The sequence below is a fragment of the Bubalus bubalis genome, chromosome 3 (assembly GCF_019923935.1).
Source record: "Bubalus bubalis isolate 160015118507 breed Murrah chromosome 3, NDDB_SH_1, whole genome shotgun sequence".
Classification (NCBI taxonomy): domain Eukaryota; kingdom Metazoa; phylum Chordata; class Mammalia; order Artiodactyla; family Bovidae; genus Bubalus; species Bubalus bubalis.
In genome coordinates, this window is record NC_059159.1 from 19,025,227 (window position 1) to 19,049,857 (window position 24,631).

The 24,631-nt window shown below is 55.7% G+C and overlaps 2 protein-coding genes across 10 annotated transcripts; one reads left to right on the forward strand and one right to left on the reverse strand.

Annotated features, from left to right (window-relative positions):
- Positions 1-1,650: 1,650 nt before the first annotated feature.
- LOC102404764 (small nuclear ribonucleoprotein F) lies at positions 1,651-2,383 on the reverse strand. The gene has a single exon (XM_006060558.4). It carries the CDS (start codon positions 2,222-2,224, stop codon positions 1,973-1,975), a length of 252 nt encoding a protein of 83 aa, XP_006060620.1. The 5' UTR covers positions 2,225-2,383; the 3' UTR covers positions 1,651-1,972.
- A 1,297-nt stretch (positions 2,384-3,680) lies between these two features.
- On the forward strand, positions 3,681-20,522 carry UBTF (upstream binding transcription factor). 9 transcript variants are annotated; one of them, XM_025280006.2, is made up of 21 exons: positions 3,681-3,817; positions 7,442-7,566; positions 9,089-9,264; positions 9,809-9,892; positions 9,986-10,141; positions 12,550-12,614; positions 12,895-13,015; positions 13,372-13,482; positions 13,841-13,974; positions 14,145-14,286; positions 14,577-14,618; positions 14,756-14,869; positions 14,973-15,128; positions 15,517-15,651; positions 15,813-15,923; positions 16,339-16,427; positions 16,531-16,720; positions 17,499-17,546; positions 17,868-17,939; positions 18,038-18,181; positions 18,260-20,522. In XM_025280006.2, exons 2-21 carry the CDS (start codon positions 7,509-7,511, stop codon positions 18,383-18,385), a joined length of 2,274 nt encoding a protein of 757 aa, XP_025135791.1. In that variant the 5' UTR covers positions 3,681-3,817; positions 7,442-7,508; the 3' UTR covers positions 18,386-20,522. The 9 variants fall into 9 exon arrangements, with proteins under 9 accessions (XP_025135791.1, XP_025135790.1, XP_025135793.1 ...); XM_025280005.3 differs by lacking the exon at positions 3,681-3,817 and adding an exon at positions 4,081-4,497; XM_006060556.3 differs by lacking the exon at positions 3,681-3,817 and adding an exon at positions 4,793-4,963.
- Positions 20,523-24,631: the final 4,109 nt, after the last annotated feature.

A 24,631-nucleotide genomic window follows, 5' to 3' on the forward strand; every position in this document is an offset into this window, starting at 1 on the left:
TTATTGCAAATAAATGGGGAGACGATGGAAACAATGACAGACTTTATTTTTTGGGGCTCCAAAATCACTGCAGATGGTGAGTGCAGCCATGAAATTAAAAGATGCTTGCTCCTTGGAAGAAATGACCAACCTAGACAGCATGTTAAAAAGCAGAGACATTACTTTGCCAACAAAGGTCCATCTAGTCAAATCTATGGTTTTTCCAGTAGTCATGTACAGATGTGAGAGCTGGACTATAAAGAATGCTGAGTGCTGAAGAATTGATGCTTTTGAACTGTGGTGTTGGAGCAGACTCTTGAGAATCCACTGGACTTTGAGGAGATCCAACCTAAAGGAAATCAGTCCTGAATATTCACTGGAAGGACTGATGCTGAAGCTGAAACTCCAATCCTTTGGCCACCTAATGCAAAGAACTGACTCATTGGTAAAGACCCTGATGCTGGGAAAGATTGAAGTCGGGAGGAGAAGGGGACGACAAAGGATGAGACAGTTGGATGGCATCACCAACTTGATGGCCATGAGTTTGAGTAAGCTCTGGGAGCTGGTGATGGGCAGGGAAGCCTGGCGCACTGCAGTCCATGGGGTTGCAAAGAGTGGGACATGACTGCGCGACTGAACTGACTGATGTCTATAATGGAATACTACTGTATGGCAATGAAAAGGCATGAACCACTACTATGTGAAAGATCATAAATTAATCTCAGACACAATGGTGAGTGAAAGAGGCCAGATGTAGAAATATATATACTGAATGATTCCATGCATATGAACTCCAAAAACAGACTAAACTTACGGCAATAGCTCAGAATACTAGTGACATTTGGAGGGGAATACTGACTTTGAGTGAGCTTGCTCAATGCTAGAAATATTCAATATCTTGATCTAGGTGGTAGTTACATTATATATATGTGTGCATGTATGTATATATATATATATGTGTGTACACACATGTTACATGTATACTATGTATACATATGTAAAAACGCATCAGGTTGTAGTCTTTAAGATGTGTGCAGTTTACTATCCGAAAGTTATACCTCAATTAAAAAAGAAAAAATAAAAGAGGGACAGTAGCTTCCTCACACTCAAATAAGAAGCAGCAGCTTTATGTCACTATCTTAAAAAAAAAAAAAAAGAAAACAGAACATTTCCAAATACACATTATGATACATAACTTTGAAAACAGTATGTTCATCTGTATACCATCTAAAATTACTCCATGTACACTAGGAATTGAAGTGTCACACTTTGGTTAATGCATTCCAGGCACAGCAGGGATTTTATATGAACTAGTGCTGGGATACTGGCAACCCAGGGAAAGCCTGGGGCCAAGTGGAGAATGTGTAGCTAGGATTATGCCTTGTCACCAGCCTGGCTGGGGTTGTGGAATGCTGAGGCTCTGCTTGGAGGCACAGGGCAGAAAACTGGGAGCAAGGGGGGAATGAATTGGGAGAGGGGGCATAGGTAGATTCCCTTATGCTCTGGGCCCATAGCCCATAGCTCTTGGGCCCATAGCCCAAGTCTAGACTCCTGACCTCACCAGAGAGACAGTAGATGTAAAACAAGCCAGTCAGTTTCCAAGTGGGAAGAGTGCCAGCCATGATTTTTGCTGCCCAAGGAACAAAAAATCAATAATAATCATTCTCATGATTCATGTTCACCCTGTTTTATTCCAAAGCACTTTACCGAAAGGCTCCTTGGCCCAGCCAAGAAGTTCAGGGCCAGGAGCCAGGACACCTGGACACTAGATCTATGTGTGGAAGACTTGGAACTTTCTTGGGGTCTAAGTTTCTCCCATTGTAAATGTTGCAAGTGACATTGTGGAGTATTTTACAGTTTTACATACATCATCTTAATCCTTCAACCCTTGGCGAGAAAAGCAGAGAACATAGGACTGCTATTCTAATTTTTTTTTTTGAAAACCAAATTTTTGTCTACAAATATATATATATATAAATTCCCCCCAAAGATGCTATTCTCTCATTTCCCCATCTTCTTCTTCAACACCCCTAATATAAAGGACATTACACTTTATTAAAACTTCACCCAAATGTCCAGACAATGCTGCATCTATGTATTCTTCTGTGTTTGCAAGCTGCATGTTCATATAGCCATCTACAGACACAAGGTAGCCTTTGTACTCCATTCCCCATTTAAGCTTCACCATTACTGGCTTTCCTGTTGATCCGTTGAGGAAAGGTTTGGGGTTGAGGGGCAAACTCATGGCGACTACTGCTGCAATAGTGGGGAAATGCTGCAGGATACTCGCCGATGCAACTGTCGTGCGACCCTCGAGACTGAAGTAACCACACAGCTGCTATTCTAATTTTATAGACAAGAAAACTGGGATCAGATGAAGTTAAGAGATTTAATTAAACTCACACTGCTAATGTGGGAAAGCCCAGAGGCTGGAAACCTGGGACTTCTGACTCCAAACCCTTTGCTGTTTCGAAGTCAAAACAAGAAAGTCATTCCCTGCAGGTTCTAAGTTGGAGAAGGAAATGGCAACCCACTCCAGTATTCTTGCCTGGAGAATCCCAGGGTCGGAGGAGCCTGGTGGGCTGGCGTCTATGGGGTCACGCAGAGTCGGACACGACTGAAGCGACTTAGCAGCGGCAGCGGGTTCTAAGTACAGTGTGACATGGCTTGGTCCTTCACAAAATGCCCTCTGTAGGTTCCAAGGGCAGAACTGGGTTTGTGGGGAGGGGGAGGGGGGAGTCAAAAATAATACCAAATGATGAATCAAAAGTAAAGAGAGCCTGCGACGAGGGGCCCTGAAGCTTAAGCTTCAGTAGCATCAAGGTAAATCGGCCCCTCCTACCCACTAAAAAATCCGGACACAGCAGATCTCGACAAGATTTTCCTCCCGGTTTGTGAAACGTGGCAGATGTGGGCTGTGGAAGTCCTGGGAAAGGACTCTCAGTTCTCCCAGGAGACAAGAGAAATTACAGCAGCAGCGAGGCCGTAGTGTGAGGATGGAGAAGGCTGTGTGATAGGGGAAGAGTCCAAAGGGGCCGGCGGCCCAGCTGGCAGTGCCGCTGTGGTAGGCTGGCATCCCTGGAGCCGGGGGCGATGGCGCCGTCCCGGAGCGATGGCCCAAACCGTAGGCTCGCCTGATGGAAGCAGGCGTTCTTCAGACCGTCTTCGGGCTTCCTGCGTCCAGATAAACCTTTCTCGGTGGAGGAAAGGAAGAGACAGACAACCGCAGCCGACGGCAGTGGGAGGGTAGATGGTGGTCGCGCCTAGGCCTTTCGATCTCCGGCCCGCAGCATGGTGGAGAGCGGAGGCCTAAGGGAAGGCTGCCCCGCTGCGGCTCTGGCGGCGAGGCCGGGGTGCCAGGCTCCCCTCGCGGCTCCCCGCCGCCGCCCGGGGGAGGAGGGGCGGGGGGGCAGCGCCCGCGGCCTGCTTTCCCAGGGCTGGCCAAGCCTTTTTGACAAGCTGATAGCGTGCCGGGGATTGGCTGGTCCGGGCGTGACGCCGGTTAACAACAAAGGTGGAGTTGGAAGAAATTAGATTAAAGGAGGGGGGGGGGGGTGAAATTAAAGGGGGAGCAGGCTGGGGACTGGAGGCAGAGACCGAAGGGGAGATGCGCGAAGCGCGGTCTCACGGCTCCGCTTCGCCCCGGAATCCCCTTCGCCTAAACCCACCGGGATTTTTGCTCTCAACCGACTCCCGCGGCCCAGCTACCGAAGCGGGGGTGGGACGGATGGTTGCTGCTTCTTGAAAAATGCCCCCAACTCTCACCCTGACACCCCCTTGCTATGGCCCAGGGGGAGAACTCTTTGCTCGGACTCCTCGGATCCTAAACTCGGAGGAGGTGAGGGGCATTGACAATAGCGAGAGATTCGCTCTAAAACCCGGAAGGCCCTCGCGGGGCACCGAGAACGGACGAGGCGGGGCACTCCCCCGGTTTTCCAATGTGTTGCAAACCTAAGAGCTTTTCTTGCTTGCTTTTTTTTTTTTTTTGGTAACACCCTTCCCCCCTTTTTCTCTCCCCCCCACCCTGCTTTGGCTCCAGGGTTGCAAAAGCAAAGAGCAATAAAAAAAAAAAAAGAAAAGAAACCCGCGCATACACTCAGACACACACCAGTGGCGACAGGGGGAGAGTTGGAAAGACGTAGGAGAGAAGCAGGAGGCAGCGGGGAGGGAGCAATGGGAGCGGGAAGCCGGCAGGTTCCCTCGCAAATCCCCCTCCGGCCCCACGTCGCCTCGCCGGCCCCGGTAGGGGAGCGAGGAGCCGGGCGAGCAGATGGAGGAGTGAAGCTCGCTCTAGGCAGCAGGCTTGGCCGGAGAATGGAGGAGCCGCCAAGCGATCGGCTGATTGGAAGAGAAACGCAGAGCGATGGAGGCGGGGGTAGGAGGACGATTTCTCTGCGGGGACTGGCGGCGGCGTATACGCCCGGGTCGGGCGCTGCAGAGCTTGGCTAGCTTTCAACCCGCGCTCGCCGGCTCCAGCCCCGCGCGCCCCCACCCCCAGCCCTCCCGGCGGCTCCGCAGGTGAGTGCGAGCTGGGGGCAAAAAGACTCGAAAGTCTCAACACGCCCGCCCTGCCAAAGGAAGGGGAAAAAAAAAAAAAGAAAAGCATTTTTCCTTTTCTTTTTTTTTATTTTCGTGCAGCCCCCAGCGCGGTGGGAGGGAAGGGGTGAGGCTGAGTCGCCCGGAGGAGGCGGAGGGGCCAGGCGAGGCCGGGGTGGCCCGGGAGGCGGCGGCGCCGAGGCGGCTCTGACGGGCGAGCGCTCGGAGCGGCGCTGCGCTGCGCCGAGGCGGGCGGGCGGGCGGGCGGAGCGGGGCGGGCGGAGCGCGGCGCGTGGGGCTCGCCATTAGCCGTCGCTCCGCTTCGCCATCTCGGGCTTTGTCTGGCGGCTTGCTGCCCCGGCGTCGGCTGCGGCGGAGCTGCGGCTCAGCTCTTCGGCCCGCCGCACCCCTAAGGTGCCCTTGGCCCGTGCTCCCATTCACACGCTCGGTAAGTGAGCCCCGGCGCCGCGGATTTCGGGGGAGAGGGGTTGCTGCGAGTGGCGGCGGCGCCGATCTCCATGCGCCCGGGCAGGCCTGGGGAGCCATGCCGGGCTGGCTTGAACCAGCTCCCACAGAGACTCCTCCGCCGACCCGTCGCTTTCTCGCCGTTTGCGGGATTTAAAGAGCAAAGGAGATTTTTTTTTTTTTCTGTTTTAATTTGCAGAGAGGATATTTTTTAGGGATTTTTTTTTTTTTTAAGTTTCGTGTGTGTGCTGCTTAGCAGCGAGGCAGGCTCCGAAGCCTGGCACGGCGACTGGCTTGCGTGCGCCCCAAACCGGTGGCTACGCTCCGGGGATAAGGGTGGGCGCGAAACGCCCGCTCCAGGAGGCGGGCGAGTGAGCGGGTGAGGGCTGGAGTGGAAGCCCGAATCTGAGCTGGGGGCGAGAGCTCTGGAGCCGGGCTGCAGACACCCCCGGAGCCTCTCCAGCTGCCGGGGGGCCCTCCGGGCACCCTCTCTGCGGTCGCGCCTCGCGCCCTCCCTCCCGCGCCGGCCGAGCCTGCTAGTTCCCCCGCGGGTCTGGCGAGGTCGCTCTCGGCGCCCGCCCGCCTCGGCTCCGAGCCCCGCCGCCATCCGGGCGGCTGCGTGTCTCCCTGCCCCGACCCCCCCCCCTCCCCGGCGGCAGCAGCAGCCGCCGCCGCCGCCGCCACCACCACCAGCACCACCAGCACTACCCCCCTCCCCTCCTTCCTTCCCTCCGCCTCGGCCGCCCGGGTCCCCCCAGCTCCCGCCCCTCCTCCCAGCTGCCCCCCGCGGAGCCCGCCCGGGCAGGCTGTGGGAGGGAGCGGAGCCGGCGAGGCGGGCGGGCTGGCGCTCGCTCCCCGGGGGTCGGTGTGTGCTCTACGGGGAAGGACGCGCTCGCTGCCCCGCTTCTCCCGCCCCCCCTCCCGCTCCTCCTCCTCCCTTCTCCCTCCTCCTCCCCGCTCCGGCGGCGGAGGCTGCGGCGGCGGCGGGGGGTGTGCGAGCTGAGGCCGGGGCCGGCGGGCGGGCGGCGGGCGGGCTGCCTGCAGGCGGAGGGCGCTGTGCTTTGTGCTTTTCGCCGCGAGGAGCAGCAGGCAGCAGCCACAGCCGCAGCCGCCGCCGCCACAGCAGCAGCCGCCGCCCCAGCGCCGCCGCCGCCGCCGCCGCGCCCGGAGGAGGAGCCGCTGCCGCCGCGGGAGGGAGCTGCGGCTGTGCCCGGCCGAGCGGGGGAGGGCGCCGCCGCTCAGAGCCGGGGAGGGAGCCGCCGGAGCGGGAAGCCCGGAGGCCGCGCTGCGCCGGGTAACCGAGGCGGCTGAGGACGCGCGCCGGGTCGGGGCCGGGGCCAGGCAGCGGGGAGCGAGCCGTGGGTACGGTGGACACCCGGAGGAGACCCGGGGCGACTTCCAGGCAAAGAACTGGGCGAGAGAGGACCAGGGCAAATGGAGAGGACGCCGAGAGCCGGGGGAGGGGAGGGCAGGAAGCGAGGCCCAAGCCGAGCCCCGGCCGCGGGCGGAGGAGCCCGCGCTTCTCCGAGCCGGCAGGCGCAGTTCTCGCCGGCCGCCGGAGGGGGCGGCGGGGCCGGTGAGCGCTGCTCCCCCGCCTCCTGGCCGCCGTCCTCCCGCCCTCTCCTTGGCTCGGCTCCCCGGAGGCCCGGGCGGGGGCGCCGGCGGGGCTGGGCCGCAGGCTCGGGGGAGGAGGCGGCGGTTCCCGCCGTGGTCGCGCCTCTGCGCCGGGCTCCTCCGTGCGCGTCGAGGTGGCTGGGCGGTGGCGGCGCCTCTGGCCGGGGTGGGTGGCTCGGGGGCGGGGGGCAGGCCAGGCCGCTTCTCTCCGGCTGCTTGCCCGCCCAGGCGGGCGGGGACGGCGTCGGGAGCCTGAGGGGGAGGGCGTCGGGAATCCGGATCCGGTCCCCGGGGGCGGTGCGGCCGCTACGCTCCGGGGCTGGCGGCGGCTGCGTTGCGTCCGGGTCCCCGCCGGGTTGCGGAGGCGGGGGGAACCGGCCGGGGGGAGCGGGAGGAGGAGACTGAGGCGCGTGCCCGCTTCCGCGACCGCGCGCGCCCTTTACCCGCCCTTCCTCCTCCCCCGCCCTCCAGCCTGGGGCCTCCCCGGGGCGGGGCGCACAGAAGGGGAGGAGTTTTTTTTTTTTTTTTTTTTGGCCGGGGTGGGGGAAGGAGGGCGGAGGGCGGAGGGCGGGCGCTCGCTGCGCGCTGGAGCGCGGAGCAGTGTCTCGCGTGGGCAGCGGAGGGCGCACGCCCAGGAGCGGGGCTGTAGAGGCTGTAGGGGCTGGGGGTGGGGTTAGGAGGTAGAGGACTGCACTCTCACCCCCACCAACTCATCAAGTCTTCTGGAGTTTTAGTTGGGTCTCTCTGAGAGTGTGGGGTTATGTCCCCCTCCCCTTTTGGGGAGGGAGTGATAGACAGACCCCCACCTCTCAGCCCGCCTGAGAGGGGACTGGTGTCTCTTCTAAAGGGTGAGGTGGCTTTGACCCCGGCTTGCCTGGCCAGCACGACCGAGGAGGTGGCTGGACGGCTGGAGAATGAACGGAGAAGCCGACTGCCCCACAGACCTGGAAATGGCCGCCCCTAAAGGCCAAGGTAGGAGCCCCACCCTCAGGCCTCTTTAACTTAAACCCTCCATTCTCACGTAGGTATGCGAGGCCCACTCCCCTTCTAAAGGTTTTCTCCCATCGGAGTTCTCTGAACTGAAATGGGAGGAAGGCGCTTGAGTGTCAAACACCCCTCACACTGGGTATTTGGCTAAACACAAATTATTTGGCTTTGAACCTGCAAACTGTATTTTTCACACTCCATTTCCCCCCCAGATTAGAGAAGGAGGAGGAGGCCTGTTTAGGTCTTCCTTCAGGGGTTCCCAGTCACCCCGAGTGTGTCCTCAGCAGTGCCCTGGAATGGGAGGGGAGACGAGGGATATGGGAGCAAGGGGGAGATGAGAGGGATTGGGAAAGCTTTTCAGGGTTGTTTTTTTTTTAATTGTTATTAAGAGAGCGTAGTTTTTGGTGAGGCAGGTTGGAGAGAAAGGGTGTTTTGATGGCTGGAGACCTCAAACACACTTAATTATACTCTACCCCATCCAGTGGGGGGGGTATCCAGTTGTAGGGTGGCAGGGTGGGTAGGATGAATCTGAGCATCTGGCAATGCCTGTGGGGCACTGAGAGGAGAGAGGATTATGGGTTCATGTGACCCTCCTGCAAAAACCCTGACCCAGGTGACCAGATGAGAATGCAAGTCAAGAGCCCTTTTGACTCCTAGCTGTGGATAGCTATCATCCTAGCTCACCTTCCCCAGCAGTCCCCTCCAGAGAGCCCTCAATGGAGCTGCCTTTCAGTGGCTGGAAATAGCTGGTCCGGACTCCTTTTTTTTTTTTTGCTTCCATAGGGAATTGGGCTGAGAAGACAACTCAGAATTCTAGGAGGGGGGCCCTCCCTGGAGCAGAGCTCACCTTTTGCCCACCTGCCGGCTTTGCCTCATAGCTGCCTTGTATGGCTCTGCCATTGTTTTACTTGCTCCAGAGTCTCCTTTGGTCCTTTCTGAGAGAGAGGGTAGGGCGGTGGAACACTCACATCTCTAATGTTAGTCTCCAGCTATGCTGGAGCAAAACATTGGCGTGGGTTCTCCTTACGGCCCACACCCCTGCCTCAGTCTGCACATTTAGGGTAGCCAAGTAGAACTGGGACTGAATTTAGCTTCACGTTTAGGTGTGTGGCCTCCTTGTTTCCCTTTCTTTTGCAGTAAGCTAGCTGTTCTCCAACAGGGTCCCAAATCACTGTGGCTTCCTTCCCCTCCCCCCTTCCCTATGATAAATTGTAACCCATGGCAGGCTGGCACGTTAGAAACGATAATAGCTTTGAAGTAAGCCAAACTTGAGTCCAAGTCTGTTTTTCTGGGCGTGATGTTGTCTGGACTGGAATCCCTGCTCTAATCTGTATGGCCACAGCTTTTCCTTAGGGCCAGGCCATGTGTTGTCTGTGTCTTCAGATGGGAGATAACCATCTGAAGGGTCTGAGATGCTCTGGGAAGGAAGGGTTGAGTGCTTAAGGACTGGGGAATGGTTGGGGGCTGGCATGAGCCAGGCATAATGGCCTTTCTTACCCTTCCCCAGACCGCTGGTCCCAGGAAGACATGTTGACTTTGTTGGAATGCATGAAGAACAACATTCCATCCAATGACAGCTCCAAGTTCAAAACCACCGAGTCACATATGGACTGGGAAAAAGTAGCATTTAAAGACTTTTCTGGAGACATGTGCAAGCTGAAATGGGTGGAGATTTCTAACGAGGTAATGGATTCCCCCTCCCTCCCCAACACATTCGAACACACATCTTCACCTACCCTTACTTCAGCCTTCTTGGTGGGGGAGATGAAACAGAAGTCTATAAACAGGAAGGAAAGAGACCAGGCGAGGTCCTCGTGTGGTCGCCCTTGTGCATCTCGGGAGTTGGCATGGTTGACAGCACTGGCCAAGATTTCTCAGTTCTACTTTCTAAGCTATGTGGCCTTGAATACTTACCGTCTTCGAGCATCTGTCACCTGAGCTGTTCTGGGGATTGAATGAGGTGCTGACATGGACAACCATTTCGAGGTCAGGTGGTCGCCTTGCTGCTCTCCTACGATGTGTACCGACCGCCCGGACCTCTGCAGTAAACATGGGCCAGCGCCTGGGTATCAGCGCAGCCTGAGCTGTGTCGCTCTCGACCCCAGCCCTTTGATATCTTCAGTCTAGTGGAAAGTAGAGAAGGCCTGTTGGAAAACGAGGGTATGCTCCTGGGTGGCATTTCCCTCTTCGGCGCTTCCCCTTACCCTCACCTCCTTTCTTCCTCCAGGTGAGAAAGTTCCGTACATTGACAGAATTGATCCTCGATGCTCAGGAACATGTTAAAAATCCTTACAAAGGCAAAAAACTCAAGGTGAGTTTCCAGGTGGAGGAACACGAGAGTTCAGAGAAGCAAGGCTCAAAGAACAGTGTCTCACCTAGACCATGTCCTTGTCGCTTCTTCCAGAAACACCCGGACTTCCCAAAGAAGCCCCTGACCCCTTACTTTCGCTTCTTCATGGAGAAGCGGGCCAAGTATGCTAAACTCCACCCAGAGATGAGTAACCTGGACCTGACCAAGATTCTGTCCAAGAAATACAAGGAACTGCCGGAGAAGAAGAAGGTGGGGGGCGGGGGGCTAAGGTGCAGAGGGAAGAGGTGGGGAGAAGCTGGTATGGTGTAGGTTATCTGGCCGGAGGGGGAGGGGCGCTGCAAGGGTTTAGACCGAGGGACCTGGCGTCAGGGGCATGGGTGGGTCAGCAGAGTGGAGGAGGGCCTTGGGGAGCTCACCTGATCATCGCCTCCCGGGCCCATACACCCTCAGCTGTCGGTACTGCTACAGATGTAACCGTGACCAAGGCAGACACCCGAAACACACATGTCCTCTTTCACACACACGTCCTCACTGTTAGGCCCACACAGCCGTTCACTTCTGTTTCCCCACATGGTCTCACTTGATGCTCATAGAGGTAACTCCAGGAGACTGAGTGGTCTAGATTTTGTGTTCAGAGGAACTGGGGTGCAGGAGGGCGTCGTGTCCCAGGACCGTGGTTTAGTGTACGGGCTCCCTGCCTAGCCCTCTTTCTAGGCAGGTAACGGGTGCGTCCCCAGGTTACATGGACTTCCTTCCCCTTACACACATTGTCCTTTGTGGCCCCGTGCTGTCCCAGATTGTCAAGCCCATTAACCTTGGGCAGAGGCTGCCCCAGCCTCCCAGGCAGGGGTGGATAAGGTCAACACAGTGAGGTCGTGTGGTCCTTGGAAGAAACAGGCAGCATAGCATCAAAGGAGCCTGCAGGTAGGACAAGAGTGAGAGGCTGTGGGCAGAGAGAGATGCACAGAGGAGATACTGCGCAGTGAGATGGAGCCAGGGAGAGATGCTAGCGAGGGGCAGCAGAAGAGACAAGAAGGCACACTTGCTGGAGAGGAGACAGTTGTAGGCAGCTGGCTCTTGGGAGGGCACCAGCCCTGGGAGCAGCTCTTGTCCCAGTTTGCACACCTTGGCTTCGGGCTCACATGGCCTGGTCCTGTACCCAAAAAAAGGAGCTCGCTTGTCTGGGTCGATCCAGCTGTCTGCAGCTGCTGCCTGAACCAAGCTGGAGGATGAATCGCTGGAGCTATTCTTGACCCCTCCAATGGGGCCGTTGCAGAGTTGACTGTATACACAGCACCCAGACGTTCCCACGGGGTGAGAGGGAGAGGCAGAGGGTCTCAGGACCAGGGCGGGACAGAGGAAACTCCGAGGTACAGTGGACAGGGTGCCAGCCTAGGGGACACAGTGAGCCTGTTCCCCTGACTGCCACTGCTCACCGTGCGTGTGCCCTTTGGTAAGTCATTTCCATCCTCTGGGCCTGGTCTTGATCTGAGGCGTGGAGGGTGAGCCTGATCTGGGTGGTGCCTTCTGGCTCCGAAAGCTGCTGTTTCTGTGAGAGGAGAGCTGAGACTGGGGCAAAGGAGGCAGGGCTCTGCTCTCGGTTTTTTTGTGGAAACCTCAGAGGGAAGCAGAACTGCCTCGCTTCTCGCACCTGATGAGAGGCAGAGGTTGGGCTCAAGCAGCATGTGTCCCTGGCCTCCTCCAGCGCTATTCTGGTTGTGAATCTGGGAAGAAGAAGAAGAAAGGAAAGGGGGACATTGAACTGGGGCCAGGAGGGGAGGTAGACAAGGAAGGGAAAGAGACAGGCTGGAAAAGAAGTCCAAGAGGGAGGGGGGCAGGGAGGCGGGAAGGATGCAGGGATGGAGATGGGATGGTGGGAACGGAGGACCAGGGTGAGAGAAGGAAGGGAAGCCAGGCCTTAGAGGAGAAGGGCTGGGCTGGGGGAGGGAGGGCGCAGGGAGCCAAGAACCTGGAAGAAGGGATGGAGGCAGTGAAAGTGGTCATGACTGAGGGTTGTGGTGGGGATGGTGTCAGGATTGCCAAGGACAACCAGGGAACCAAAGGTAGCGGGTTGGGGGTGGGGAGGGGAGGAATCCAGATTCAGGAGATAAGAATTCACTCTGGGCTGCGGTCAGTTAAGTCTCCTCAGTACCTTAGAAGTGGGACTCAGCCTGCCCCCGGCCCTGTGGGCCACCTGAGACGGCACACTAGTATTAGCTGCCACAGACAGAGGAGGAGCAAGCGACAGGCAAGGCCTACGCCCTTCCCTGACTCCCTCCCTGGGGGTTCCCTTGGTGTTGGGGAAAGGCAGAGGGGGACTATCTTGGGGAATCCCAGCGCTGTCACTGCTTAGTGAATGACTGGGTAATGCCAGGTGGCCACCCCCTCTACCCCTGTCCCGGGACTCTCCCTTTCTTAAAGGGAGGGGATGGGATGTGTTCTGGGAGACCCCTGTAGCTCCTAGTGTCTGGGCTACAGAGTCCCCCCTCAACCCACTGGAAGGTAGGCCATCATCTTCCTTCCCCCCACCCCCGCCACTCATGACATTCTCCATACACATCACTGACAGGGAGGCAAAATAGCTAGAAAGAAGGACTTAGTGGGGTTTGTGGCTCAGCTCTTGGGTCATGGATGACCCCATCGCCTCCTCCCCCCAGATGAAATATATTCAGGACTTCCAGAGGGAGAAACAGGAGTTCGAGCGAAACCTCGCCCGATTCAGGTAAGGCAGTGGAGCCCAGAGGAGGCCACAGGGTGCTGGGTGTGGCAGGAGAGGGGATCAGAGCCTGGCGCTCACCACCCCTGAGGCATGGAAGATGGATGGGTCACCTGTTGACCGTAGTGGTTCAAGCTCAGGGGCAGAGACTGGCAGCTAACCACTGGTCCACTAGGCCCCAGCTGATGGGCTGAGGAGCCTTAGCAAGTGGGGCAGCTAGCTGGGGTCTGCCCTGGCAGGACCCCCGTCTCCCACCACTGACTGTCGCTCCCCGCGCCCTGGCTAGGGAGGATCACCCAGACCTAATCCAGAATGCCAAGAAGTCGGACATCCCCGAGAAGCCCAAAACCCCCCAGCAGCTGTGGTACACCCACGAGAAGAAGGTGTATCTCAAAGTGCGGCCAGATGTGAGTGTCTGGCCAAGGGGTGATGGGGAGGGCGCACGGTGGTGGCAAGGGGGGAGCCGCGCCAGGTCGGCCGGGCACGGTGCAGGGGAGCAGGAGAGGAGGCCCCTCCCCAGGGGTGGGCTGCATGGACAGGGCCTGGGCCAGCTGGCGTGTGCGTGCGTGCGTGTGCGTGTGTGAGCCTGTCCCCTTGCACCCAGGCGGGACCCTCCGCCTCTCTGCCTTCCCCTCCTGGCCTGTGGGGGACACTCTTGTGACCTCCTGTGGCCTGAGGGGGCGGGGGCCTCTGTGTCCCCCTCCCCTTCCCCTCCCCCCTCCCCCTGGCTGCCTGTGTGTGTCTGACGGCTTTTGGTTTGCAGGCCACTACGAAGGAGGTGAAGGACTCCCTGGGGAAGCAGTGGTCTCAGCTCTCGGACAAAAAGAGGCTGAAATGGATTCATAAGGCCCTGGAGCAGCGGAAGGAGTACGAGGTTAGGCTTCCGCTGCGCTCCTCCCCATCCGGCTCTTCACGAGCCTCTGCCCTCTGACTCTGCGGCCTCCGCACTCTGCGGGAGGCAGTCACTGCCCGTCCCGTCACTGAGGGAGGGGCCTTCTGGGCCCCTCACCTCTGCCCCTACCTTCCCTGCCCCCCCCCCCCCCCGCCCCCCACAACATGAGATCTCAGGCTAGGGCAGGGCAGGGCACCACGTCTCGTGTGACACAGCAGATGCACGGCCACCCCCCAGCTTGGCTCCCTGCCTCCCTTCCCCAGCGGCTCTCCCCCCCCCCCCCCGCCCCGGCTAACCCCACACCCCGTTGCCCTCCATCCCCTCCAACCTCACTCTGCAGGAGATTATGCGTGACTACATCCAGAAGCACCCCGAGCTCAACATCAGTGAGGAGGGCATCACCAAGTCCACCCTTACCAAGGCCGAACGCCAGCTCAAGGACAAGTTTGATGGGCGACCCACCAAGCCACCTCCGTGAGCGCTGCCCTGCCCTGGGGTTGGGGGATGGGGGGTGAGCCGGCAGGCAGCTAGGGAGCCGGGCTGATGAAGGACCTCAGCCCGGGCTCTGGAAGTAAGGAGGCCGCTGCCCTGGGCCTCCCTGGTCACTCACAGGCATGCTCTTCCCTTGCTGCCGGTTGTGACAGGAACAGCTACTCGCTGTACTGCGCAGAGCTGATGGCCAACATGAAGGATGTGCCCAGCACAGAGCGCATGGTGCTATGCAGCCAGCAGTGGAAGCTGCTCTCCCAGAAGGAGAAGGACGCCTACCACAAGAAGTGCGACCAGGTACGCCGGCGGGAGCCAGCCCTGGAGTGGTGGGACTCCCGGAGAACCTTGGGGTTTTGAAGCCTGAAGTCTAATCGTGGGCCCTTGCTTTACACGTGGTGTTGTGCTTGGTTTAGTGTCTGTGCTGATTAAGGCAGGGTCTCGGGCCTCATGCCTACCAGCTATGGAGGGAGACTGGGCCCTGGCCAGGCTCTGGACGGTTTGCTGAGAGGCTACTGTTGGTCCCTGGAGCATAGGAGGTCTCCAGCGAGGCTGCCCCCGATTGACCTTGACTCCCCTTCCTTTCCCAGAAAAAGAAGGATTATGAAGTGGACCTGCTTCGTTTTCTAGAGGTGAGTGTTCCTTCAGGGAGGGCAGTGGCAGAGAGAGGCCATGGAGTGGTTGGTGAGCAAGGCCCCTAGGACAACACAGACACAGCCTGGGGACTACACATTCAGCCCCATGCTGCCCCCTCTTTTTCCCTGACCAGAGCCTGCCTGAAGAGGAGCAGCAGCGGGTCCTGGGGGAAGAGAAGATGTTGAACATCAACAAGAAGCAAGCCACCAGCCCAGCCTCTAAGAAGCCTTCCCAGGAAGCGGGCAAGGTGGGCAGGGGGCATGACCAAGCAGCTAGGTGGGGTGGAAGGGAAGAGGCGAGGCTCCCCGTGAGCACCCCGTGGACGCCGACCCTCTTTGCACATCTACAAGGGCGGCTCGGAGAAGCCCAAGAGGCCCGTGTCAGCCATGTTCATCTTCTCGGAAGAGAAGCGGCGGCAGCTGCAGGAGGAGCGGCCCGAGCTCTCAGAGAGCGAGCTGACCCGCCTGCTGGCCCGCATGTGGAATGACCTGTCGGAGAAGAAAAAGGTCAGGCTTGCCAGACCAGAAGGGGCTGCCAGGCAGAGTCTGGGCCGCTTCTCCCCCGGGGGCTAGCTGCACTTCCTCACCCTGCCCCGGGTGTGTGTGTGAGGTGTGAGCCACATAGCGGCCTGAGTGCAGATGGTGGGGCTGGGAACCTAGCGAGCCGGAAGGCGGGAAGCTGTCAGCTGTGGGCTGTGGGCTCCCTGGGGAGCAGGGCCGCTGGGCGGCTTGAGCCCCTGGCTGGAGACATCTGCACCAGCCCACGCCTCCGCTCGCCCCACCCCACCCTACCCTTGCCGTTAGTGGTGGCGGGGAGAACCTTCCATTGCAGGACGGGCCGTGCGCGCCCCCTGGGGGTGGCCGGAAGGCTGACGCCTCTGCTGTCCCTCCGCAGGCCAAGTACAAGGCCCGGGAGGCGGCGCTGAAGGCCCAGTCGGAGAGGAAGCCAGGCAAGTTGCCGGAGTCGCCCAAGAGAGCAGAGGAGATATGGCAACAGAGTGTCATCGGCGACTACCTGGCCCGCTTCAAGGTAGCAGGCAGTGGGAATGGGGTCTTTTTCCTTTTCTTTCTTTCTGGATAAGTAGTTGCTTTATCATTAATCTCTTCGGAAAGGGGTTGTTCTGCCACTGCCCACACAGTGGGCAGCCCCAGGTGACCCCTCTCACTTCTGACACCCTTTTCTGTCCCCAGAATGACCGGGAGAAGGCCTTGAAAGCCATGGAAATGACTTGGAACAACATGGAAAAGAAGGAGAAACTGATGTGGATTAAGAAGGCAGCCGAAGACCAAAAGCGATACGAGGTGGGAAAGGGGCTTCTGGTTAGCTTGGTGGAGCAGGATGGAGCTGGGGCCACCTCCCCCCACTTAAAACTCAGGAGCATCCTCTCGGGTGGGCGGCTTTCCTTACTGCGTGGGACTTGGAGCCAGAAGTCCCAGCTTGGGTTGTGTGACCCTGAATAAGTCTCTTAACTTCCTTCTCTGAGCCTCAGTCATGCATCACTAAAATGAGGGTGAGGATACCAATCATGTGAGTGCAATTATGAAACCACTTTCAGACGGCAGGACCTACCCGACGAAGGCGTGAGTGGTTAGGAAGTTGCTCCCTAGCTGTGCCTTAGTTTCTCCTCCTTCCTGGCATTTAAAAGGAGAGTCAGCTAGGGACTGCAGGTATTGGGGCAGGAGAGAGGATAAGTGACCTTTTTGGGTGTCCTCATAGAGAGAGCTGAGTGAGAGGCGGGCACCCCCGGCTGCTGCAAACTCCTCCAAGAAGATGAAATTCCAGGGAGAACCCAAGAAACCTCCCATGTGAGTCTGGGGGCTAGAGTACCTCCTTGGGGTGGGGAGGGTCAGGGTGGAGGGGCTGCTTGGTTGGTGTCCTGACCCTCCCTGTGACACCCACACCTCCCAGGAATGGTTATCAGAAGTTCTCCCAGGAGCTGCTGTCCAATGGGCAACTGAACCACCTGCCGCTGAAGGAGCGCATGGTGGAGATTGGCAGCCGCTGGCACCGCATCTCCCAGAGCCAGAAGGAGCACTACAAGAAGCAGGCCGAGGAGCAGCAGAAACAGTACAAAGTGAACCTGGACCTCTGGGTCAAGGTGAGAGGGCAGGGGACCTGAAGATGCATCATGCTGGCTGGTCTGCATTCATGGTTTCATTCAGCGTCCCAGCAGTCCTTCAGGGTAATGATTACTATCAGAGATAAGGAAACTGAGGCTCAGAGAGGTGAAGTAACTTACCCCAGGTCACACAGCCAGGGAGTAGGAAGATCCAAATCAGACTGCCTTTTCCTCCCTCCACCTGGGACCAGGGGATGTCTCCAAGACTCTGGCTCATCCTGTAGCCTCTGAGCTCCCCTTCTGTGCCTTGCTTGAGCAGTCAGATCTGTAAAGTGGGGAGAGTCACCAATATCCTCCCCAGCCACCCAGGTGGGTTGGCCAAGGACCCAAGGGGAATAGCAGGGTTTAAGGGTTCCAGACATTTGGTGAGCCCCAGATTGCCTTGGCAGTGGCTCTGGGCTTGGCTTCTGGGGAGAAGTGATTGAGCCACGCTATGGCAGTCTTCCAGGGGCGCTTCTCTGAATTGAGAAAGGCCCTGACTCTGGAGCCTCCATTTGGGTAGAGCACAGGACAGACATGAAAGCAAACAGTCTTAGGACAGGGTAGCTTAGAAAAGGCTTTGGAGCATCTTAAGCAGAAATACTGAGCTGTGTTCTCAGGTCTGTAGGGTTCTCTGCAGAGACCCAAGGAGACTGGGATGGGCGCAGGTGGCATGATGGTCAGAGCTGAGCCCACTGCCTGGCGCTTGACCAGTGTGCTCAGTCAGCAGTAGTTTGGGTCATGTTCCTGCCCTCACCTCCTCCTCTGTCTCCCCCAGAGTCTGTCTCCCCAGGAACGTGCAGCATATAAAGAGTACATCTCTAATGTGAGTCTGGGAGCAGGGTGCTGTTGGGATAAGGAGGGAACTTGTGTTGGGGGTGGGGGCTAGGGGGTTGCTCCCTGGTGGTTCAGACGGTAAAGAATCCACCTGCAATTCGGGAGTTCTGGGTTTGATCCCTGGATTGGGAAGATCCCCTGGAGAAGGCAATGGCTACCCACTCCATTATTCTGGACTGGAGAATCCCATGGATGGAGGAGCCCGAGTCCATGGGGTCACAAAGAGTTGGCCATGACTTTCACTTTCTGGGGGGAGCAGTACAGAACTCCTGGCTACTCCCTTTGCCCACGTCCCCATCCCCTCCTACAGAAACGTAAGAACATGACCAAGCTGCGAGGCCCAAACCCCAAGTCCAGCCGGACTGCCCTGCAATCTAAGTCGGTAAGGAGCCCCTCCCAGAAGGGGGCGCTGGGGTGGGGAGATTCGAGATGCCTGGAGTGGCATGGCAGGGACCACTGATGTGCTTCCATCCCTCCCAGGAGTCTGAGGATGATGATGAAGAGGATGAGGATGAAGACGAGGAGGATGATGAGGAGGAAGACGATGAGAATGGGGACTCCTCTGAGGATGGCGGGGACTCCTCCGAGTCCAGCAGCGAGGATGAGAGCGAGGATGGGGATGAGGTGGGGTGGATGGGGCATGGAGGTGGGGGGGTTGCTTCCAGGATGGCCCCCTGGTGACCGCACTTTCTTGTCGCCCAGAACGAGGAGGACGATGAGGACGAGGACGACGACGAGGACGATGACGAGGATGAGGACAACGAGTCCGAGGGCAGCAGCTCCAGCTCCTCCTCCTCGGGGGACTCCTCGGACTCTGACTCCAACTGAGGCTCAGCCCCACTCGGGGCTCCCCTCCCCGGCTGATCACCTTTGTTTCTCCCCCATGTTCTGTCCCCCTGCCCCTTGGCCTCCCCAACTTTCTTTCTTTCTTTTTTTTTTTTTTAAACAAAACAAAACACGGTGGGGGGTAGGCGCTGGAGGCGCCCAGGCCAGAACTCTGCGGCCTCAGAGACATCAGCCCTGGGGGGCCCTCCAGGGAGCGTACCCGTCAGACTGAGCCACCACTGGACTGGTCCAGCCCACCCCCTCTTCTGCACTTGCGGTTTCCGGCATGGACAATGGACCCGGGAGTGGGTCGGGGTTCCCAAAGAGTTCAGTGAGGCCCCCTACACCTGCAGCCCAACCCAAGGGAGGGTGGAAGCTTGAGGAAGACCCCTTTCTTTCCAGAGGGGCTTGCAGCCTGGACCCCTACATTGGAACTGGAGGCAGGGAACATGGGAGAGGAGGGCGGGCGCCTATGAAGAAATAGGCCTTGCCGCGTGGCCCTCTTCTTCCCTGCCCCCTGCGGGAAGGAGCTGCCTGGACCCACTCACGGGGGCGGGGGGGAGGGGGCAGAAGTGTTTTTTATATATGTGTATATATTTTTTTTTTAAGCTCTGAGCTGTCAACGAGACGTTTCCTACCGATCTCGGCTGCCGTCTCTGTTGTCATTTCTGGGAGAGGGAGGGTTTAGAGGGTAGGTTTGGGGCTTTTTTAAAACGGTCTTGACGTGTATGGAAAAGTGTGTGTGTGTGCGCATGTGTGCGTGTGTGTATGTGTGTGGCCTGTACATAGCATGGGTGCACCTGTGGATGTGTGCAAAGGCACGTCTATTTGTGCGTGTAAGAGAAGGTAAAAGGGTCGTGAGGGCTATGGAGACACTGACCCTGGTGGGGATAGGTTGGGGTGGCCCTTTTCTCCATATCTTCTGCTTTGCCTGATCTCTGATTCAGTTCGGGTGTACTGAAGCCACTCTGGTGCTTCCTCTGCTGGTTTCCCTCAGCCAGGGCCATTGGCGCTACTGCTCGTCTCCAGTATCCATCAGGACAGTGGGGAGGGGGACAGACCAGGTGAACCTTAATTATTTGATTTGGCGGGAAAGGTGTCTCCAGCTCATCTGAGGGGTCACCCAGCCACCGTCGGCTCTGAACCTGGGCTTCAAGAGATGTGTTGGAAGCTCTTAACTTATACATCCCTCCTGCCTGCCCCCCACATCCTCCAGCTACCCCACCCCCATTTCCTTTGATTTCTCAGGTCAGCTCCCTTCCCCACCCCATCTCCCCAAACCCACAGCTGAGGGAGAGGTCTGCAAAAGCTGCTTTGACAGCTGACCTAACCCTTCCCAGCCATCCCCCAGATTTTGGAACCCTGATTCCTAGACTCAAAAAGCCAAGCCACCTAGTCTCTGTGGGTTTAATTTTTATTGTTGCTTTTGATCAAACTTTTTTAAAACAATCATGTCAGTGACCTATTTAATTGGGGGTTTGTGCTTTTCCACCCTCCCCCTCTGAATGAAAGGCAAGAGGAAGAACTCTTGTCTAGGAGGTGTGGTGGGAAAGGTGGGTCCCGCTCAGAGGAAGGCAGATAGATAATCTGCTTTGCCTCGGATGTGGTGCTGGGGGTGGGAGGAGCTAGTGGGGGACACTCCCTACTCCCCACTCCCCTTTCTTTGTCCTCCTCCGGGAATTAGGTACAGGGGTTCATAGGTTCTTTCTTCCCAAGAGCCCCTGCAGAGAGCCCCATTTCCCTGTTCTAGTGCCCCTGCGCTGTTGTGTTTCAGTGGAATGTGTTTTTCATTTAAAAACAACTTTGGGGCTTTTTTTTTTCCTGTTTTAAAAATTGAAAAATTCTTACAGTACAAACATGGCTGTGGGGGTGGGGGTGTGGGTGCTGTAAGAGGTCACTCTGAGTGCATTTTGGCACTGGGATGGGATGACTGGGGTGGGAGGACCCCTGCTCTCCCCTCCCACCCCGTTTTTTTCTAATATTTAAGAAGTGTTTTTTGTAGGTTTCAACAACAACCACAACTTGAATTTGTATCATGGGAGGTGGGAGGGAATGGCTTAGAGGTGTCTGCCTAAGCTTAAGGCCAACTGTGGAAGTTTTGTTTTCCCTTTTTTTGTACAATAAAGTAAAAATACAAAGATTTGACTGCTGTCTGATCACTGGACTCAGTGAAGTGGGAGTGGTGGCAGAGGTGACCCAATAGGCTCAGTGTGGTAAGACCCTTGAAGGCAACTTGTTTGCCTCTTTTTTTCTAGAACCATCTTCCTCATTCCTGAAGGCTCCATAGCAACCTACTTTCACATTGTTTTGTGCTACTGTTCTTGTACTTTCTCAATTCAGTTTGTTAACTTAGGTAGTCAGACCACTAAGGACTGAGAATTTGGAAAACAAATTTTCTCCCAGCATGCACTGCCTTTAAAAATGAAGGTGATGAACCATTAGGGTCAAGGATTCACCCTGGTCATGCAAGGGCTAATCATTGGGAGTTGGGGTAACCTTGAGTCCTCAGCCTCACCAGGGTGAGGAAAGACTCCTAAATGACCCAGACCTCTGATGGGAAGTGGGCTGGGCCAAGATGACTCACTCTGAGGTTAAAGAATACACCCTTCCCTCCACAGGCTCGGCTGGGTTCCCAGAGCCACCAAGGGCTAAAGACCCAGGCCCATTGAAGACCTCTCCCTTCACCCCACACCCCTCTCTCTTTGCCAAACTTCTGAAAAGCTCCTTGCCCCTCATAGGCCTTCTAGTTCCTCACCTTCCATTCACTATTCCCCTGAGGGGAATATGTTCATCATTACACCCAGTGGATGTACACTCTTGAATTCTTGGTCTACTCTGCTGGCATTGGCTCCTCCTCCTCATTCTATCATAGGTGTTCAAGTCACTCTATGAACTTCCGGTTATTACCCATAGTAACCATTCCAAAAAGTGGCCTCTATAGAGATGTCTCTTCGAAGCTGCAGACCAGTACAGACTTCAGTGTATCCTCTGGGATATCTTGCAGGTACCTCAAGACCCCAGATGAGCACTAAACATCTACTCATTAGTATCAGCCTTAACTCTTCTCCCTATTTCATCTCTCAGTGAAGGGAGGTGAAATTTGCTTAGCGAGACACGTTTGTTCCACTTCTTGTATCTCTCAAATCTGTCATCCTGCTTACATCCCCATCCTATTCAAGGCCATCACCATTGCTCATCCTCTGCAAAAACCTAAAACTCATCTTCCTGCTTGCACTCTTGCCCCCTACAGTCCATTCTGCACACAGCAACCAGAGCTATCATTTAAAAACAAATCTGGTAACTTCTGCACTTAAAACTTGCCTTGTCTTACCATGACCCTACAAGGCCTGGCCTCTGTTGCCTCTCCCTTCTCTCATTCCACTCTCCCTGTTCACTCACAAGGATCCAACCAAGTGATATGTCTTTCGCTCCTCAAGCATACCTACCACAAGACCTTTGAACTTGTTCTCTCTGCCCAAAATGCCATTCCCCCAACACTACAGATAGCTTGTTTTTTTCATCCTTCAGATTTAGGCTCAAACGTCACCTCACAAGCCTTGCCTGACCACCCTCTCTAGAGAGGCCTTCTCCTACATCCCCTTGTTTCTGTATTCGTTTACCTGTTCATTGTCTATCTCCGCAGACCAACACATTCAGTTTGAGATATGTTGGAGTTATGGTGGGATTAGCTGGTGGAAACAACTTATGTGTTCATTCATTATAGTAACCCCAGTACCTATTCCCAGGTGGCTCAGTGGTAAAAAAAAAAAAAAAAAAAAAATCTGCCTGCCAATACAAGAGATGCAGCAGATACAGGTTTGATCCTTGGGTCAGGATGATCCCCTGGAGGAGGAAATGGCAACCCACTCCAGTATTCTTGCCTTGACAGAGGACCATGGCAAACTACAGTCTGTGGGGTCACAAAGAGTTGGACACAACTGAATGACTGAGCATACATAGCAGACATTTGAAAATCAAGAAATATTCATTAGGGGACTTTCCTAGAGGTCCAGTGGTTAAGACTTCCAGCACAGGGAGCCTGGTTCAATCCCTGATTAGGGAACTAGATCCCACATGCTGCAACAAAGATTTCAAATGCTGCAACTAAAAGGTCCCACGTGCCACAACTAAGACCTAGTGTAGGCAAATAAATAAAAATATTTAAAAAATAAAAATATCCCGCAACGCTGTGCAATACAGCCAAAGGAATAAGAATGGCCCACAATGTCATATATATATATATATTATATATAGCCTCTCTTTACCCAACTCTAACTTCACAAACCATCCCAGACTCAAACACACCACACTCTCTTCTCAGGCCTGTACACATTCTGCCTATATACATAACTGTTCCCTAGAATGCTCCTCTTAACCTCTCTTTCTAGTTAATTCAAGGCTCCACTTGAAAGATCACTTCCTCTAGGGAGCCTGCCCTGACGTCCTGACAAAAAGATTTCTACCCGTTTGTTCCTTTGGCTGCCTGAATGCCTCCACATTCAACCTTTTTTCCACATCAGGCTTTGCTGGGCAGTAAGCTCCACTAAGACAAGGTCTGTGTGTCTCTCTGGCTCGCTGCTGTAACCCCAAGGCTTCACCCAGAGCCTGGACCAATGTAGTCCTTAGTGTTTATTGACTGGTGCTAACTGTGGAGACCGGGCACGTGCCCAAAGAGGTCACCACCACAGAGCCACTCAGGCCAAGTGCCAAATGAAGAGTACAATCTAGTTTTAAAGGAGTTTGTTGTGAGGGTGGCCTGGGTGGAGAAGTGAGGAAGGATTTAGGTAAACATGGAGGAGACAGGAAGGCTTCCTGGGCATATGTAAATTCCTTACGGCAGGTTATATTGAACATATTCTGAGACAAAGAAACAGATCAGTATCGTCGGAGTGGAGGATTTCTGATTCACACTAAGACACTTGAAGTACTGGCCTCCTCTTGGCTCTAGACTCAAAGTCAAACACCTTCTGAGAGTCTCTACCAGCTAATCCCACAGTATAACTCCCAATGAATCTCAAACTCAAACAGGAGAACTCGTCATTCTCCTGTATCCTCACATCACCTTTCCAGAGTTCCCCATCTTAGTTAATGATGTCTTCAGGCTCTCTCTCTCCTTCACCCCACACATCTCAAGCTATGACAAAAACCTACTACTTTTAAGCTATCCAGACTCCCCACTCCAGAGCATCTGCTTAAGTCTGGTCAAACAGTTCCCCTTGAGGACTCCTGACAGCCTGTAGGGTTAAATCCCACTAACATCTCAGCACACCCTTAGTCCTGTGTGGTCTGTTCTGCTTACTTCATGCGACTTCCTCAACAATTCCTATGTTTCAGCCAGTGCAAGAAACCTTTCCTGAGAAACTCTTTTACATCATTTGATTCCTGCTCCTAGCCACCACTGTTCCCTATGGTTTTGGGGGTTTTTTTTGGCCACGCCACACAGTGTATTTGATCTTAGTTCCCCAACCAGGGAGGGATTAAACCTGTGGCCCCCAGTGGAAGCACAGTCTTAACCCCTGGTTAAGAGCCAGGGAAGTCCCTAGCTCTCTTATTTTTATCACACTGCTGGGCAATTACTTTCCTATAGGTCTGTCTACCCCACAAATTGTGAGCTTCTTGAGGAAGTGTGTCTTATCTTTGCATTAACACATAAAAACAGCTAAGATTCACCAAACACTTACATTGAACTAAGTTTCTCATGTTAATTCTCTTGTTAATTCCCACAACCTAGTAAGTACTGTCATCATACTCAGGGACAAGAGAGGAAACCGAGGCAACAGAGAGCTCATTTGCTCAAGTTCATTTGTCAAGTCGACAGATTTGAATTCAGATGATTCCTGGTCTTAACCACTTAGGACTAGGGCCTCAATAAATGCTTGCCGAAGATTAAAGAGTCCACGATGGTCCCAAAGTATATGATTTAACGCTTTCTTCATTTAAACTCATCTTCTGCGGGAAGAGGGCTGTCATACACCCGTTCCAGAACTCCAGACATAGAGTAACCGAAAGGGCAGCGCCAGTCTAGGCATCTACTGCGGCTGGGAAAGGCCCTTTGCTCCAGAAGAGGACTGTGAGAGCGCGGGGATATGGGTACACACAGGGGAGAAGAACTGGGTCGGAGGAAGGGTCTGGCCACTGCCCGGTAGGCTGCGAAGAGGAGAGGTGGGGGGTCCAGCGTGGGTTCCGGAAGCAGGAAAGGCGAGCAGGTGTGGGATCTAAATTAGGCTGAGGGCGGGGAGGGCGCTCCGC